At 41.7% G+C, this 17,696-nt stretch overlaps 1 protein-coding gene across 1 annotated transcript in view; it reads right to left on the reverse strand.

The window, feature by feature from the left end:
• Window positions 1-162: 162 nt before the first annotated feature.
• LOC107379285 (neural-cadherin) overlaps window positions 163-17,696 on the reverse strand; it is a 161,279-nt gene continuing 143,745 nt past the window's right edge. Inside the window, exons 23-34 of the mRNA XM_054740960.2 lie at window positions 16,268-16,545; window positions 15,580-15,794; window positions 12,914-13,041; window positions 11,791-11,918; window positions 10,814-10,925; window positions 7,914-8,094; window positions 7,666-7,832; window positions 7,323-7,584; window positions 6,898-7,078; window positions 6,562-6,812; window positions 5,831-5,988; window positions 163-5,218 (exon numbers count right to left, since the gene is read on the reverse strand). Of these exons, the coding sequence (XP_054596935.2) occupies window positions 4,529-5,218; window positions 5,831-5,988; window positions 6,562-6,812; window positions 6,898-7,078; window positions 7,323-7,584; window positions 7,666-7,832; window positions 7,914-8,094; window positions 10,814-10,925; window positions 11,791-11,918; window positions 12,914-13,041; window positions 15,580-15,794; window positions 16,268-16,545 (2,751 nt within the window). The 3' untranslated portion in view covers window positions 163-4,528. The remainder of the gene's footprint in view (window positions 5,219-5,830; window positions 5,989-6,561; window positions 6,813-6,897; window positions 7,079-7,322; window positions 7,585-7,665; window positions 7,833-7,913; window positions 8,095-10,813; window positions 10,926-11,790; window positions 11,919-12,913; window positions 13,042-15,579; window positions 15,795-16,267; window positions 16,546-17,696) is intronic.

A 17,696-nucleotide genomic window follows, 5' to 3' on the forward strand; every position in this document is an offset into this window, starting at 1 on the left:
TACTAAACCTGTTACAGACTTACAACTCCAAAAAATGTGATGATCAAAAACGATGTGCTTTTTAAAACATCCTGCTATATACAGCTTTGAACTTTGAAATGAGCCAAACTGCACAATTATTGTTTAGATCCAAACAAAAAGCTAAAAAGAAACAAATCAAACTTCTGGGAAAAGACTTTTTATTAATTAAAAGTTGCATACAAAAGGGTTTACCCATAATCGGCAGCTATAAAATGTTTTTCATGTACAGCATACTTTACAGATCGTCAGCACAAACGAAACTTTAAAACCTACAGGACAACAAATGTGTTTAAATGAAAACAAAAACAAAAAAAAACACATCGACACTCATTGTACGCTGCTTTAAAAGCACTGGATTTACACCAGATGTCACCGAATACGCTGTGCAGGCCAGAAGTCACGCAACATCTGCTTCACATCAGTTTAGAAAAGGACACCTGTATTATTCTGCGTGGATGCATAGCTGTGAGCGCAGTTCTTTCAGGGCTCAATACAGGATTTGTTTTTTCTTCAGGCACCAGAAGAAAATAAAAATCTGTTCATTCATCTAAAAGAAAAACATTAGACTGATTTCCACTGAAGTTAATGCTCTGTATGTGTGTCTGGGAAAGAACTGGAATGCAGTCTGCATTACCAATTTAATGATGATTGACTTGTCATTAAAAGCTGTTATTAGGAGTTTTTCTTTTAATATGATTGTACTTTTGCTTTTTCAGATACCTGTTCAGTCTTCTAGGCCTCTCCATATAAATCTACATTCATCAGGCAGAGTGACAAAAAATTATGCTTGGCTGAAAGGCATACGGGGAAACAAAAGAAGAAATAAACCACTGTCCCTCATTTTAATATATATATATATAAAAAATATAAATAAGAAGAAAAAGAACGGCTGCTTTGTTGCGGTCACTGATCCAACTTACTCGTCTTATTCTTTATTTCACCTTCAGGGAGATGCTTGGATATTTACTGTCCCATAAAGCAGCCTGCTTTAATGCAGCTAAAACAAATGGCTACTGCCTTGATTAAACAAGTAATTTACAGAAGCTGAGTCATGAAAAAGCTGTTAGGAGACCACCAGGTGTCTTGTTTAACACGAATACCGACAGGCAGGTAGTGGGGAAAAAACAGAACAATTTTACTGTGATCAGGCTCTGTCAGCGTGCATAGACACACTTTATGAGTTAAAATAATTAAAATGGTTGCTTTTTATGTTTTTAAATGAACTAAAGTAGTTTTTTGAGTCAATGTCTAGAAACAAGATTAAAGTATCTCAAATGCATTTAGATCCTTAAAGCTGGGTTACGTAGCTGGTGTAAAATGTTTAAAGTAACGTCAAAGATGTTTACATCTGACTATCTGACCCTGTTCTGCTATTTAAAGTCTAGAGAGTTGACCACTAAATTTACAGAGACTCAAGAGGAGCTGTCGGGCAAAAACAATACTCCCTATTCCCAAAATGCACTACGGGGAGACACAGGCAGTTCAGTCAGCTTAGCACACCAAGCTAGCTTCAACGCTAACTCAACCTAAATTGAATTACTGTCAGTCTGTAAACCTCAAGCTAACTGTTGGAAGGGAACAAAAATGGATTTATCTTTTGTGTGTTTGAGCTAAATAATTAATGTAGCGTTCAACTTTAGGTCAGACTATTGCTTTAGCTTGTAGTAGCGTTAGCAGCATAGACATGAATATGTAGACGCACCATTGGGCATGATCATCATCTACTCGTTGGAGGAGTACGTTGGAGGGTATAACACCATCGTCGCCATATTAGGTGGGTTTCTCACTCTCCGAACCATAGACTGTACATACTGGACAAACGGATTCCATAGGCTCCAATAACGCGTTTTTTGTCCATAATGGGAGGTGGCCACCACCGCCATTTTGACCGTGTCACAGGTTCCGTCCAGCCCAGACAATTCTATAAAAGGGAAGAGAGGAGGCGCTGAGGGTGGGGCTGCGAACCCAGCCTATGGTTGCAACAACAGGCGCATTATTGAAAACAGATCATGTGGGATTACTATTGACTTTTCTAGCCTACCTGTTGAGATTTTATGTTTTAAATTATTTCTTTCAAATATCTTTATATTTTAATCATCATGCCACACCACATAGCTGTCTAATAAAATGTTTTTATTTGGGTAAACACCTTCCACCGTAGAAATGTGGACACATCCAAGATGGCGTTTGTGATTAGCAGGGGTGTGCTAGCACCACGAGTGTCAGATTCCTGCTTGTTGTAGATGTGTCCCTGCTTGAACGATGCAGATTTGATTAAAACGAGTAATCAGCAGAACCTGAGAAAAGCTGAGGAGATAATTCAGCATTTAGAATCAGGTGTCTGAGCAGGGACATACTGAAATTGTTACTTTTCAGCTAGCGCTACAAGGCTACTTGCGTTTTGTGCATGGTAAAAGACGTGGCTTTCAGCTCCTCCCAGAAAGGGAGGAGCTACAGGGGTGGAACTTACAGCCATTCCGAATTCAAAATCTCCTCCTGATGACGTCACTCTATGGACTCTAGCTTTAAAACTTATTTAAATGCAGCTTGTTGCTTTTTCAACCATCTATTTCCTGAGGAAATGTCACATGATCTTTGTGAAGCTTCTTGATTGGATGGATGTCGCACAGCATTCTGCTTTTGTTCAGTACGGAATTACCGCTTTGAATCTGAATGTAACCTTTACATTTAGAAAATAAAAGAAAATATTCAGTCTTGTAAACAATTGAAATACCATATATTATTCATGTTTGGGAATTTGTTGTTGTTTTTTGAGTACGTGTACCATAATTATAGGAGGAAAGGTGAGTCAGTAAGCTTGGACAAATAGACCTGCTTCTGTTAAAAAGTGAAATATTTAAACAAAAAAAAAAATTGGTCCCACTAAAGAAATATAAATCTTTACAAAAGAAAATGCTGCCGTCTGGCTGCTAAACGTGCATCAAGTTCAACTGAAAGCTGTAAAATCTCACACCTATGTGGAGGTGCTTCTGTTCATTTTCCAGCAGCCTTTAACAAATTAAAATACAGGTAACAGATGAACATATTGGTAAAAACAAAATAGAAACAGTCAGTGACACAAACATCACGTTAACAGCACGTAGAAAAATAATCTCTTATTTTGAAAAGCTGAGGTGAAAACAGCATTCCACCCAGTGAGCTCACAAAGGATTTTGTTTTCTAAATCGGGTCTTGCATCCAGAATAAAGGATCGTTTCGTAGTGCAATAGAAAGATACAAATAGGAATTAAAAGCTGGTCTTTAGGTATTAAACGTTAACCTAAAACATTTTGACTGCACAGAACTGAACATTTATTTAGTGAGGAAAGAAAACTGCAAAATAAAGTGCTGTACTTGGGAGGATTTTTCAGTGGAGGGTGTTGATTTTCTAATTGAGCTGCAAAGATGAGATGAAATTCAAACCGTCTGCGTAGAAAAAAAAACCCCAAACTTTGATAAAAATGTTCTTTAAGGAGAACTTTGAGTCTTCTTCAAGGCCCTAATGCTGTCTGAGATTTCAAGCACACCAGAATAATTCTTCCACACCAAAGCTCCACTCACCCTGAATGCTTTCACATAATTTAATGGAACGTTTTCTGCTGAAAAACATAATCTTTCGACCTCGAAAGTTCGTTTTTGCACGAGCGGAGCCCACAAACTGCTAAAAAATTGAATAGCTTCAGCACAAAGAGCTGCTTTTAAAGGAAAGAAATAAAAGAAGAAATAATCTTGGGTGGCATATTACTTTGTAAAGATGTTAAATGAACCAGAAACAAGTTCTTTGTGCTTTTTTTCCTCTTTCAGTTTCCGAAAACCGACCTGTCTCCAACAAACAGAAACAAGAGGACAACGCGACGATCCTCCGACCCTGAAAGTCTTTGAATTATTGTGAGCATGTGAGAGACGAGCTGCTGCATTCACATGTCTGATTAAAAGAGCTTTAGAAGTAAGACTTCACGTAAAAAACTGACCTAGATGAGCATCTTTGACATTTAGCTATTTTAAATGTTCTTTAATCTGGTTTATTATTTACTCCTCAATGCAACTTGTTGGACTTATTAGTCAGTAACCAATCTTTTGAAAACAGAGATGTTTATTTTATGTTTAATTTAACATTTGTTGCACCACCATGATCGTTTTTAATACAATTAATATTTAAATTTACATGATAATTGGTATTTGTGTCAGTCTTCTCAATTATTCATGTAAGAAACTATGATTTATCAAACTCTCTCCAGCTTTCTTTGCTTTCCGTCGTCTCTGTTCTTTATCCCATAGAACTTTTTAGGGCCGGGCGATGTGGAGAAAATTCCCATCACGATATTAATCTTCATATCAATCGATATCGGTCTATATCACGATAAATCATTGTATCGCCCAGCCCTAGAACTTTTCATATAAAATAATTTTAGGACCAGCAGGTGATTTTCATATGGCTTACAAACATTCTAGTCAAATTTGCACAGGTGTGGTGTGAATGCAGCACCCTTGTTCACATTGTGGGTGATCAGTGCTCTGTGGCTCCCCCTAGTGGTGCTTTGGCAGTGGGTGGGTCATGGCTCTGACTACTCTGTATGTAGGCTATTGCGTCCCCGTATGTGAGGGCCAGCTGGGGCCGGTCATACATCTCACTCAGAGCCTGGAACTTTGGGCCCCATCGTGACAACCTGTCATAAACAAAACCTCCTTCATCATCTTCATCGTCCTCCTCGCCTGGAGGGATTTTTCTACAGGACACTGCAGACCCCAGGGAGCTGAGGCTTCCAGCTGAGGACCCAGAGCCCTCACTGCACCAGACGTGGTAGGCGTCGGGCGGGAACGCATCTATGTCATTGTCTGCTTCCCAAATGATTCGCGCCACGTAGCTTTTGAAGTCCACATGGGAGCGAGACCCAGCCGGGGCGTCCACATAGCTGCCCGTGTCACTCGCCTCTGTGTCTCTACCTGTGTGAGAGGTGTGGTTGGCGTAGGGGGCGCCGCTGTTGTAGTTGGGGCTGACTGGGTGCTGATGGTGGTGGTGGTGGTGGTGATGAGGGATGCTGAGGTAGGGAGCACCCGAGCTACAAGAGGAGCTGGACGGATGAACTTCTTCCTGAGAGCCTGGTGAGGATTTGATGAGCGGGGCGGTGGTGCAGGAGGAGGACTGGGACAAACTGGAGCACAAGGGACGCTTCAGCTCTGTGATGTCATAACCGTTCTGAAGGAACAGAAGGACAAAAACACAAGAACTCAATAAATAACATATCTGGATTGAATGTTTCATTTGTATTTGGAGGTAAATAAGTAATGAGCTAACTGCTCGTCTAAAATTGGAGGTGGAACCCTTAAAAGTACAAATTTTAAGGCAATGACGAAATGTGAAAAGTTGAAGGCAACTCAAAATGCGAGTTTCAAAGACAACTCTTGCACTTAGTGCACTTGTGTAGGTGGTGTGATGGAGTGAGTTCAGTTCACTTGGAAAATAAAAATTAATGTCATTTTAAAAGAATATGGACTTGGGGTTTTGTGTGTGTGTGTGTGTGTGCTTGTATTTGTACCCTTGTGAAGACTGGATTTGGGATATTTACTAACCTTCTTATGACCGATGGTCCTTGTTAGGACCAAAACACGTTCCTAACACGGAGTACTCCCTAGGGGTGGGATTTACAGATAAGATGTGAATTGAGTTTTTGTTACAGATAACTTTAGGAATGTACTGGTTAGGGTTAGGGTTTGGCATAGTGGACTCACTAAAATGAATGGAAAACAATACCTAACATGGGTACAAATACAAGAATGTGTGTGTGTGTGTGCGTGTGTGTGTGTGTACCTGGTCTTGCTCCCCTCCTCCTTCCTCGTTATAGTTGAGGATGTTTTCTCGGATGTCCTCCCAGCTCTCGTGCTCAGCAGGGATATGATAAACTCCCCGTTTCCTGAATTTGTTTCGGCTTCCTTTCTGGTTCCAAACTGTCACTGCCACTAACACAACTACACACACGCACACACGCACACATGCACGCACGCACGCACGCACGCACGCACGCACACACACACACACACACACACACACACACACAGAAGGGAGCACAGTGTAACTATGCATCTTTTCATTAATGTGTTTCTGCACTATTCCAGATCGGACGATAATTCTCCACCGTGGACGTTTGAAGCTGCTCAGTGGAACCATTTCCTCTCATAAATCAGCCACGTGTTTATTAAGGAGCAGGATTATGAAGATACAACGAGCCTCCAGTTGGAGGAGTGTCAGCATCTGTGCTGTTTTTCATATTTAGAGTTGCTTTGCTACTGAGGGACGTGAACTTCCATTGTTAGACTGAGCCGCTGATTAAGATCCGTCAATGTTTACCAAACTCATTTCTCCCGATGACATCACGCTGCTGGCTCTATTGATCTGGAAACTGTGACACTAGTTGGAACAAAGGTTTTTATTGATAGAATGTGTCTTTTTTTTTTTTTTTACCTTTTGAAGCACAAGTTCATCAGTTGACCTCTTCCAGATTGTGTAAATTCACGTGACAATTCACGTGTGTAGGTGCTTACCGATGAAGACTAGCAGACACATGCTGATGGCAAGGATGGAGCTGGCACTGAGGGCAGTTAACCGGTGACCTTTGACCTGTCCTAGTTCACAGCGTTGACCCCTGAAACCCTCTTGACACTGACACTGATAACTGTCGGGTGAAAGCGCCTGGCACACGCCGCCGTTACGGCAAGAGGATGGTCCGCAGGGCGACGGCACACACCGGTGCTGGCCGGCGTCGCTTGTCACCGTCACCTGAGTGCCAGGACACCTGGGATGAGAGGGAGACCAGGAAAGATGACGGGATGACTTGACAGAATCTTATTTTTTTAATCAGTGACAGCTGCGTTATTTACTTGCACTGGTGTTTCCTCCACAGGTCGATGCAGCGCATCGGGCTGCGGCACGGCTGGCTGCTACAGGCGTCACTCGAGCAGCCGGAGGTAACTCCTCGCCTCTCCAGGATCGTCACCAAATCTCGACTCTGCCCGTCCAACGGGAGGACGTGACCATTAAAACGGACGTCCCGCAGACATCCTGCAGGAGAAGAAGTCCCGGTTAGTTACGAGTCCTGATTTTTCTACAGATTCTGTTGACAATCCGTCTACGGTGACTCAAGGGGCAGCATCTCTCTGATGTTTGGGTCTGATTTAAAGTAGCTGAACAATGTCAGGTTGTTTCTTTCAAAAATTTAACCACACGGATTCCACAAAATCTAGAGTCAGTTGTATTAAACATAAAGTATTCATGCCTAAATAAACACTCCTGATCCAGATCTCACCCTGAAAGTCGGCCTCTCCAGAGTTTGGTCGGTTTCCAACCATCAGACTCGCTGGATGAACCACCAGCTCCCTGCGGCTCCCCAGCTGAGCCTGCACCTCCCGCGAGCCGCCTCCCTGCTCCAGTCGTAGGGTGAACATGTTGTCATGGCGACTGAGGCTGACCAGGACCCACTGCCCGACGTCCACTCGGTGACCGGAGAGTCGCAGGGAGTGAGAGCTGTCGCCCAGGTTGGCACGGGCCGAGATGTGACCCTCAATGATCTGACAGAGAAAATGGAATATTTGTTCAAATGCAACATTGGAGCAGGTCATGAGATGAAACATTAGTGACGATGGACTGACCTCTAGGATAATGTACTCGTTGACATCCCGGGAAGCTACTGAGAGCAGGACCCCAGACGTGGATCTAGTCCGGAGGAGCAGCTGGATGTTGGTGCGTCTGGAGCTGCTGCCTCCTCTGAGCTGAAAACGAACCGCGCTGTTTGAGTCGAAGGAGAACTCCGGGACGGCTGAAGGGTGAGGAGGGGACAGAAGTTCAAACGGTGTCTCACAGCGATGTCCAACAGCAGTAAGTCAGAAGAGTCCCTCACCTTTATCACACTTGTGTCCAGTAAATCCTGGACGGCACTCGCAGCTGAAGGAGCCCCAGTCGGCGAGGCAGGAGCCGTGAACGCCACACGAAGGGCCGGCCATCGTCACACACACTCCATCTGTTAACCTGCAACCTGGCATGCTGTCCACGCTCTCACCTGGAGACGCCAGATCGTAAACCTGAAGGACAAACAAAAACAGAAAAATGTTTTCCTTTAATTTATTTTAATCAGTTTTAATCACCGCAAAGTTCCTCCACATTTTTTAAAATAAAAAAAATAACCCAAATAAAACATAATATTTGCTGGTTCCATGCTGCGCTCACAGCTTGAGATTAATGCTTCATATTTCCTTTTAATTCCGCTGTTTTCATCCCTCGAGTCCGAAATGCAATAAGGCTCGATTCGACATGCACTAAATTTCCACTCAAGCCCATTGTTTCAGCTGGCAGGCACACTGTGGCTGCATTTTGTAGTGCATCAGTCACATTAACACATAAATGTGCTCAATTCCTCTGATCCAAATTGGGAAATCAGCTTCAATTACACAGCAAAGCCTGTTAAGAAGAGGGAGAGCAGTATAAGCGACTCTGTTTTGTCACCAAAGCTCGGCTGATGAACTTTTACAATAAAAGTTCCTCCAATAAGGAGCAGATTTTACAGATCTTAAGGTTTTTGATCCAGGAAGAAAAAAAAAATTCACCACAAACTATAAACAATCACACGATGCACTAATTTGGACACATTTTTGTTATAACTCACTGTTCTACAAAAAACCCATAAAAGTTTTAGTAGAAGGCATAAAATGTAAATGTAGATATTTCTCTAAAAGACTTAAAGGTGCAATGTGGAAGAATTAAGTAAAAATTACATCATGTGGTCAAATTTGGGTACTGCAGTACATTTTTATAAAAAAAGATGACTTTCTCACTCCCGTGCCGTAAGTTTCATGGCTGTTGCAAGTTATGGATCAGCGACAGAAGGTTCTAGATCACAAGCAAAAACGAGTCATACACAGTAAGCTAATAAGTAAATAAATACATTGTCATATCTGGTGTTTTATGGTAGGGGGCACTTATTACGGTAATATGCCTCTGGCATTACAGGAAGTGCAGTTTGCCGTCTTGCTGTTAGCTTGTTGTTCTAGTTCTGAATGACTCATTAAAGGAAGTAAAACACCACAACTGACTCATTATTCGCTTCACACACACACCACTGTAAAATCGAGTTGCTGGTAACCGTAAAAGTAGCTTGGGATATTTTTAGAGCTGACTATATGCTTCTAATGAGCTGTTAGCATTGTTAGCTCATTGTTAGCCCTAGCCTATTTTAACCAATATTAGAGAAAAACAAAAAGGTGCAGTGGTTTCTTAGGGGTACACTGGATTCGGTTCTTTTAACATTTCTGGAGCTTTTTCTCTGCTAGTGTCAAAAAAAAATGTCAGCACTGCTGCGTTAGTCCGACTTGAACTCAGAGACCATTTGACCATTTTGAAAGGAATTTGTTTCAATATAACTTTCCTTCCAACATGACGGAGACATTAGACTGTTTTGGGTTTATTTTTATTGTAAAATCCTTGCATATTCCTCTTTAAACTGCAGTGATTTCTAAGTGAATTCATCTGTTCTTCGAGATCCAACCTTTACTTAAAACATCCACCCTGGGTTTTAAGTCTAAATATGTGAAATCTCACAGTAAAAACCAAATAGGACCCTAAATCTGTTTATCATCTGACGATTCTAATTAAATTTTAATCAAACAAAATTGCTGCTTTGGATCACGTTTATGAGAACACTCCTTCATTCATCATCCGTGACCTTTAATTAAAGACATCTAATTCTGCTCGCCGGATGGATTCCCACTCCCTCCCCTCTGGATTGGAGAAAAGGGAGGTATTATTTGATAGGAATGAATTATTAATTTGATCACATTTAACTAGCATGTGGCAAGGCTCTCTGATTAGTTTCATTACAATTATGTTGTTTTAATTATCTATGAGGAAAAAAAGGACCTGTCATCCTTTTTTTCATATTTTAATGTATAAAACACAAACCAGACGTAAAAATAGAAAAAAGTGAAATTTTCTTCACTTTACTGTATTATAGATTTATGAAATAAATGTCCTAAAGGCTAAACTTTCTTTATTTCTCATGCAAACATCACTCCACACCAAACAATGCCTGCAGGGTTTGTGCTGATGCTAAAACAATAAACTTCTATATTTTTTCCGGCTTGGCACAGCCTGGACTCTTTCTTGGGGGAATATTTTGGAATCACAGGGAGGTTTCTGAGGCTCGGCAGCAGCTTGCTGAGTTTCTGGAGGATAAGGAAGGATGCGGGAACTTCTCTTAATTTTTTATTACACTTTGGACCAGGATGTTGCTATATTGGCTTTGGCTAATGAGCCAAGCTCAGACCACCATCTGTCCGACCTCCACCCCCATGCCACACGGGTACACACACACGCGCGCACACACACACACACACACACACACACACACACACACACACACACACACACACACACACACACACACACACACACACACACACACACACACACACACACACACACACACACACACACACACACACACACACACACACACACACACACACTAATGATACACACCAACAAGTACTACCCACTGAGGACTTGGCGAGGGGTGAATTCATGCATGTACAAACAGATAGATGCAGGCCTATAGACACTGGAACACACACAGGAAATGCTAATGATCTCAGAGTTGTGTTGCCTTCTCTTCAGCTGGTTTTATTCAGTTACATTCATCATGAGAAGACAAACCCAAAAAGTTTACTTTTAACACTTTCCTGCATAAATTTGAGGTTATTTAACCCTTAAACTGAACAAGGCACATTATTTACAGCATGATGTTACCTGACTGTCAACAATGAGGTTCCGGATGCATCCGGTGAAACTTCGGTACCGTCGGTAAGGAGTCATTTCCTTCGCTCCGCCCAGCTGAAGAGGCTGGAATACATTTAGATACCTGAAGAAGAGAGAGAGCAGACAATGTGAAGACGAATGAAAATAAATCAAGTATGGGTCGGGATTTACTCTCCATAGATTCTGCCCCACGACTGAGTTGTGTCTATGAGTCGTGGCCAGCCTATTCATATAGGATGGCTTGCCTGGCTAGGTCTCTACAGCCTCTGTAAACACTCCCAAGTGTGGGGGGAAAAAACGATTCCATGTATTTTCTGTCACTGCTCGGTTGTAGGAATTGTATGCCTAAAACAAGCCGTTTCAAAAAATCCCCGTTTATGACATCACAAAGCTGCTGCTGACAAATATCATAGCTTCTCAGCTTATAGCAGCCTGAGGAGAGGGTGGGTGGGTGTGGCCAGCTCCAGTTTGATTTTATGACGAATCCCTGAAATGGCTCATTCTGGAAGGTACTGAAATTGTCAAACATAAAACAGCTGAAATCTCTTTGTGTGAGAGGGATTTGGTGCAAAGAACTTCAAGAAAATGTTCTGTATCAATCATGTTACAATGATAAAAAGTCATAATACATCCCCTATAACTTCATACATGATTGCTAATAGGATATTTAGCCTTAAATGTGACAGATAAACACAAGAGCTACAAAAGGATGAAACTAATTCAATAGTTGACACATTTATTTGTAAAATGGCTTATAAGCAATGTTGGTACCCTGAGCCTGGCAATAGTTGATGTTATGTCTGGGGTTTTTGTTTTGAGGCCCTGAAGTTGAAAAGTTTGTGAACCCCTGCTGCTGCCGATACTACATGCTCTCTGCTTTGGCAGGTCATCCACACATCCAATTATTCATGCTCACATCACCCCTAAAGAACAGCAGCAGTGTCCAACATCTGTGTTTGTGCGATTACCTCTGGTTCCCAGGTGTCTCTCCTGCAGCTCTGCAGCCAGATTCATCGATCTCTCTGGCATCTGCTCCAGCACCTTCCAGCTCATTCAGTGCCACCCCTGCACACTGGTCCAGGATCAGCTGGACAATCTACAAACACAATGATCATAATAAAATTGAATAAAACTCAAATAGAATCATTTATTATTACTAATTCATGATACACCTGAAAAAGAGATGCATGGACTGCTGAGGGAACGTTAGAGGTGACTTTTAATTGTAATGGGCTCGACACACGGGAGGCGATCCGCGGCAGCGGCCAGTGGCAAAGCCGTCTACGCGTTCTGTTCCATGGCGAAATCGAAACTTCCGTTGTTTTGCTTGGCTGTGTCAGGTTGGAGGGAATTAAGGTTATTTAAGCGGTTCAGAGTTAATAAAGCGGTAGATATGATGTTTCACAAGGTGCTGCTAGAGTTATGTGAAATCTTACTTCTGATTTTACTATATAAAACATAATAATAATCAACTTCTCCTTCATGTTTGCTCGGAGATGTACGGAGCATCCTGTCCGCTCATTGGTCAGTGAATGAAACCTCCGTTGATTGGTCCTCGTCTGAGCGACAGCGATGAAAAGTTGAAAATGTTTCAACTTTCTGGGATCGCGTCGCTGGGTCGCCTGTGCACGATACGTGCACGAGCTCAAAATTTCACACGCACGTTTTTTGCGTTTCGCTTGGTAGGAGGGAGACCCGCGATTATCGCTTTGTCGCGCATGTCTCACTGAAAATGAATGGAGGAGAGGCGATGTCGCCTCCCGTGTGTCGAGCCCATAACAGAGAGCTGGTGATTTTGGTACGGCAGAAATATTTGTGTTTTTTTAAGCGCTTGCTGCTCTTAAATGGATGAGCTGAAGTTGTTTTATGGGTTGTTTTGGGTAATTCTACAAATAGAATCCTACAGCAGTCGAATCTACTTGACGCATAAACCAGCACTTTAAAGTCAGTTTAAATTATAACTTCTTTTTAACTTCTGATTTATATTTTAGGCTATAAAAATGACTTATAAACTAGCAGAAAATTAAAAATCTCTATCCTGACATGTACCCATTTATTCACCCATCAGACATCAGTTTTTCACTGTCTTACTTTTCCATCGCTGATGATATCAAGGCGATGCCAGCGTCGGTCATTGATGGTGGCTTTAGGTGGGAGCTGGAGGGTCAGTGTTCCAGATCCATGGTTTACACTCAGAACTGGAACCCCATTTCTCAACTCTGGAAGAAAAGAGATGCATTTCTCTTGTTTTAAGTTCTTTTGGATCTAAAATTAAAGGTACAATATGTAAGAATGAAGTAAAAATGACACCATGTGTTAAATTTTAAGTAATGCCGCCCATTTTGCGAAACAAAACGTTACTATACCACTGCCGTGATTTTCATGACTGTTGCCAGTTAGGGACGTGGTCGTGGATATAAGTTATTTAACACTAGAAAGTTCTAGATGACAAGCAAAGATGAGTTTTAAGCTGATAAATAGATAAATACATTGTCATACCTGGAGATAGCACTCTTCGGTGTTTTATGATAGGGAGCACTTACTAGGGATGAGCCGGATACTCGTTTCAGATGAGTATCCGGTACGGATAAAGCATTTTTGACGAGTACGTGCATGAAACGAGTAAAACTCTTAAATATCTGTAATCGTGCTGAAGGAAAATCCTCATTGGGTAACTGACTGTCTTCACGCTCTGTGATTGGCCAGTCACATAGAGCGCCCGCCCCTCCCTATGCACAAAACTGCAGCCGGCCGGGAGCGCAGTCCGTCCGGCTCATCGGCGCACACACACAGACCGTAACGGATCTCGCTGTGATTGCTTCACTGTTGCTCACGTTCAGTTTTCCCTAGGTTTTCTTCAGCTCACCTCTTTTTTGGTTGAATATTTAAAGTTACTTTTTTCGTAACTTACCTGGTGCATTGACAAGACAGAGCTGACGTGCTGCATCAGTCACGCACTACCTCCGCTCCGGTCGGGTTTTTAAAATTTTTTTTACTCCCTCTCTCTCCCTCCCACCCTCTCTATCTCTCTCAGACACACACACACACACACACTTCAATCCACATTGTTTTGTTTAACTTTGTGTGGGGCAAAATGCCAAGAACGTTAAGAAAAAATTAGTTTAATCAAATTAAAATTAAAAAATATATATAAAGTTGTGTCTGGTTCTAGTATTTCATATTTCCTAATTCCTACTGCATGAGTTCAGATGTATTAATCCATGCACTTAAATATTAATGTTCTGATTTTATTGAAACACTTGTTCTGTAATACTTCCTTTGCTATTGTGATCAAAATATTTAATCTCAATTCTGAGGCTGCTCTGTAAATAGTTTTCAAACAAACAATACACATAGCAACATCTGATCAATCCATATCAATTTCAGACTTAAAATAATATATTGATGTAAACCACACCCACTTCCGGTTAAATCACGCCCATTCCGAGTGCAGATACAGATACAGATAATTTAGTTGGTTGAACAGATACAGATAGTGGTGTACTCGCTCATCCCTAGCACTTACTAACACTTATTACGGTAATATGTCTCTGGCATTACAGGAAGTGTTCTTGTTTGCCATCTTGCTGTTAGCTCATAGTTCAGAACAACAACAAAGGAAGTAAAACACCACCATTGACTCATTATTAACTCCACACACACGTTTCACTGTGATATTGATTTGTTGGTTGAAAAAGTAGGTTGAGATATTTTTAGAGCAATTCACTGTTAGCGTTGTTAGCTCAACATTAGCCTTTAGCCTGCTTCACCTGATATTAGAGTAAAAAAAGATGCTGTGGCTTCTTAAGGGTACAAGAAATAACTTTTGGGTTGCTTCTGTTTTCTGGTTTCTGTTCTTTAAAAAATTCTGAAGCTTTTTGCCTGCCAGTGTCAAATTACAAATGCTGCAGCTGCAGACTCTGCCACCTCACACGCTCACAAATAGTGAACAGTCACCACATCCATCCTTTTATTAGCATTTTCTAAAAAGAGAAAAACTGGCGAGCCTCCAGTCAGCTGAGATTGAAATCTGCTTCAATGTACCATTCCTTCCAACATGACTGAAACCTAGACTGTTTTGTGATTATTTCACTGTAAAAATCTTACACATAGCTCCTTTAACACAAGGATGGTCAACATATTTAGATGAATGTGAAATAACATAGAAGCTCTGGCAACTACAGAAAGTAGTTGAATTCTCTTGTCTGACTCTAAATCACCTCTCTGTGCTCCTGCATCGCATCAAGAACTGCAGAACCAGCATCTGATGTGTTCATGGTCATGTGTGTGTGTGTGTGTGTGTGTGAGAGAGAGAGAGAGTGACCCGATCAACTCCACAATCACAAAATTGAACGTGTAAGGGAAATCCGGCTCAAAAGCATCAATAATTCTGTCAGCTTTGATTTTCCTTTCCCCAGATCCATGCAGCAACAAGCCCGCGTTCGATAATTACATAAATTTAACGCCACAAGATTACGCAAGAAGTGTTTGAAAGGCCATCGGCGGGCTAATCCATTAACACCACATAAGAACCGCTGGGAGCTGACATTAGAGTTTATAAAGCTTTTCCTCCACTGAGAAACCGTCTGTGCCGCAGCTGAAACTGTTCCTTTGGGATTGTGGGATAAAAGTCAAACAAAACTTGGGAATTAATAGGATGTTTGTGTTTTAATCTGCAGGAAAAGTCTTCAGTATTGCCTATTCATGATAATTAAATCTTACTGACGCTGGTTTAATGCACTCTGCTGTGGACTCACCCACAGCGATGAAGTCCTCCAGCTCTCCAGAGTGGACGAGGCCGAGCGGCCCGTTGTAGAGGAGCAGCCCGTTGGACGACTCGGCCAGGAACTCTAAGGAGATGTGGCTCTGGAAGCAAGGCCTGATGGGAGGGAACCAGGCGTAACCCTGGCCACCAAAGCTGTGCTTGGTCTGCTGGCACTCGGGCCCGTCAAACATGGGAGGACACTTACATCTGAGGGACAGGAAAAGTTTACTTTAAAATATTTAAAAATTGAATGACTATGGTTTTCATAGCAATCACATTTTTTATGGCAGATGGAAAACTAGTTAAGAGAAAAAAACAATCAGCAGAAAGATTTCATCTAAATTCTAAAACTGATAAATTCATGTGACATTTCAAAGCCGGCGACTGTCTGTGCAGCTAAAAGTGAAGCTTCAGAGTTTTACCACTGAGTCTGTTCTTCATCTTTAAAATGTTTGACAGATTTCACTTGGGTTGTTCAGTCAACAAGCAGGACATTTCTGGCAGCTTTAAATACATACCCACGATAATGGTTTGGGATGTGAGTTACAGCTCAGATACCCTATAGTGCAAAACTAAACAATTACTAAAAATAAATCATACTAAAACAGCCATTTTTTGCTATGTGCACATGCTGAAGGAAAAGCACGACTCTAATCCTAAAACTTCTTCCCTACACCTACCGGTATCCCAGCGGGCCATCCTGGCAGGTGCCCCCATTGAGGCAAGGGTTGAAGGGGTGAGCGGAGCAGGGCAGGTGGATCAACTCTCGGCCCTTGCAGCCACATTGCCTCGACAGAGAGGCCAACAGCGACACCAGAGAGGTGTTTCCAGAGCTGAGAGCCACTGGAACCTGGCTGAATGACACCTGACTGCTGCAGCCTCCATATTGACTGCAGTCTGTGTTTGGACAGTCGTCTACGCCCACCTGAGAGATGGACACACCCAACATGGCCTCTAGCTACACAGGGTGTGAGGAGAGAGGCAGATGAACAAATTAAATAATTAGTTTGATTTAATTATCTGTATTAGATCAAAGTAGCAAAAGGAAGCAGGATGGAGATAAAAACTAAATGCCCTTCAAACTCGTAGTCTTTGGGTTTTGTTGTGTTTATATGATTTATGTTTTATACAGGGCAGCTTATGCTTGCTTTTAGCACCCCCTAGTGTCCATTTGTAGAACCGAGAGCAAAATCTATCTCCGTTCATTTTTTAACACCTTAATCTAACTGCTGAAACGTCTCCAAGCCTTGGGATTCATCACTAAATTAAACAAATCTAAAACATGCAGCAAACATGTTGGAAGCAGACTGCAGCACCAGGCATGTCAGCTCCATTTTTTCTAAGTTCAACAGTTGGCGGCCCACCAGTCAGAAGTTGCAAATGTGGCATTCTGCCCACAGGAGGCGACAGGGGCTGGGTGGCTTCTAGGGCTGGGCGATATGGCTTAAAATCAATATCACGATATATTGAGGATTTCACCTCGATAACGATAAATGGACGATAACTACAGGTAGGCGCAGAAACAAAAGTTGTCCACTAGATGGGGCTGTCACATGTATTATGCTGAGTCACATTTTTACGTGACTCAAGGTGGTACAGCTTCTTAAAGGGACATGAACGCTGCCAACCTACACACATCTTTTCATTTTTTTTGTTATCAAATTTATTGACATGGGAAAAATTATCTCGATAAGTCACAAATTTCGATAACGATACATTTTCGATTCATTGCCCAGCCCTAGTGACTTCTCATTAACACTGTGAAGAGTCATTTTAGCACATGCAGGCTCTAGAAAATGATTTAAAAATATGAAAAAGTTGCAAAGGGCCTCTTTAATGCAACCGTTTACACACCACAGAAAATACCTCAATAGAAACATAAATATTTTAGTAGCAAAGTAAAAAATGCTGCAGATCAGCTGGATATGATGACCTCTACGCTCTGAAATAACCAGCAGAAGTTTTCTAGGTTTTATTTACATCTCTTTACACATTTATCCTATCAAATTAAGACAAAATACAGTTAAACTCTTAAATTTAAATCGGTAGTTCACTGAGATAATATTTCTGACTTGGTCACTGAGTTTTTCATACAGGCTGAACATGAAA

The sequence above is a fragment of the Nothobranchius furzeri genome, chromosome 5 (assembly GCF_043380555.1).
Source record: "Nothobranchius furzeri strain GRZ-AD chromosome 5, NfurGRZ-RIMD1, whole genome shotgun sequence".
Lineage (NCBI taxonomy): Eukaryota > Metazoa > Chordata > Actinopteri > Cyprinodontiformes > Nothobranchiidae > Nothobranchius > Nothobranchius furzeri.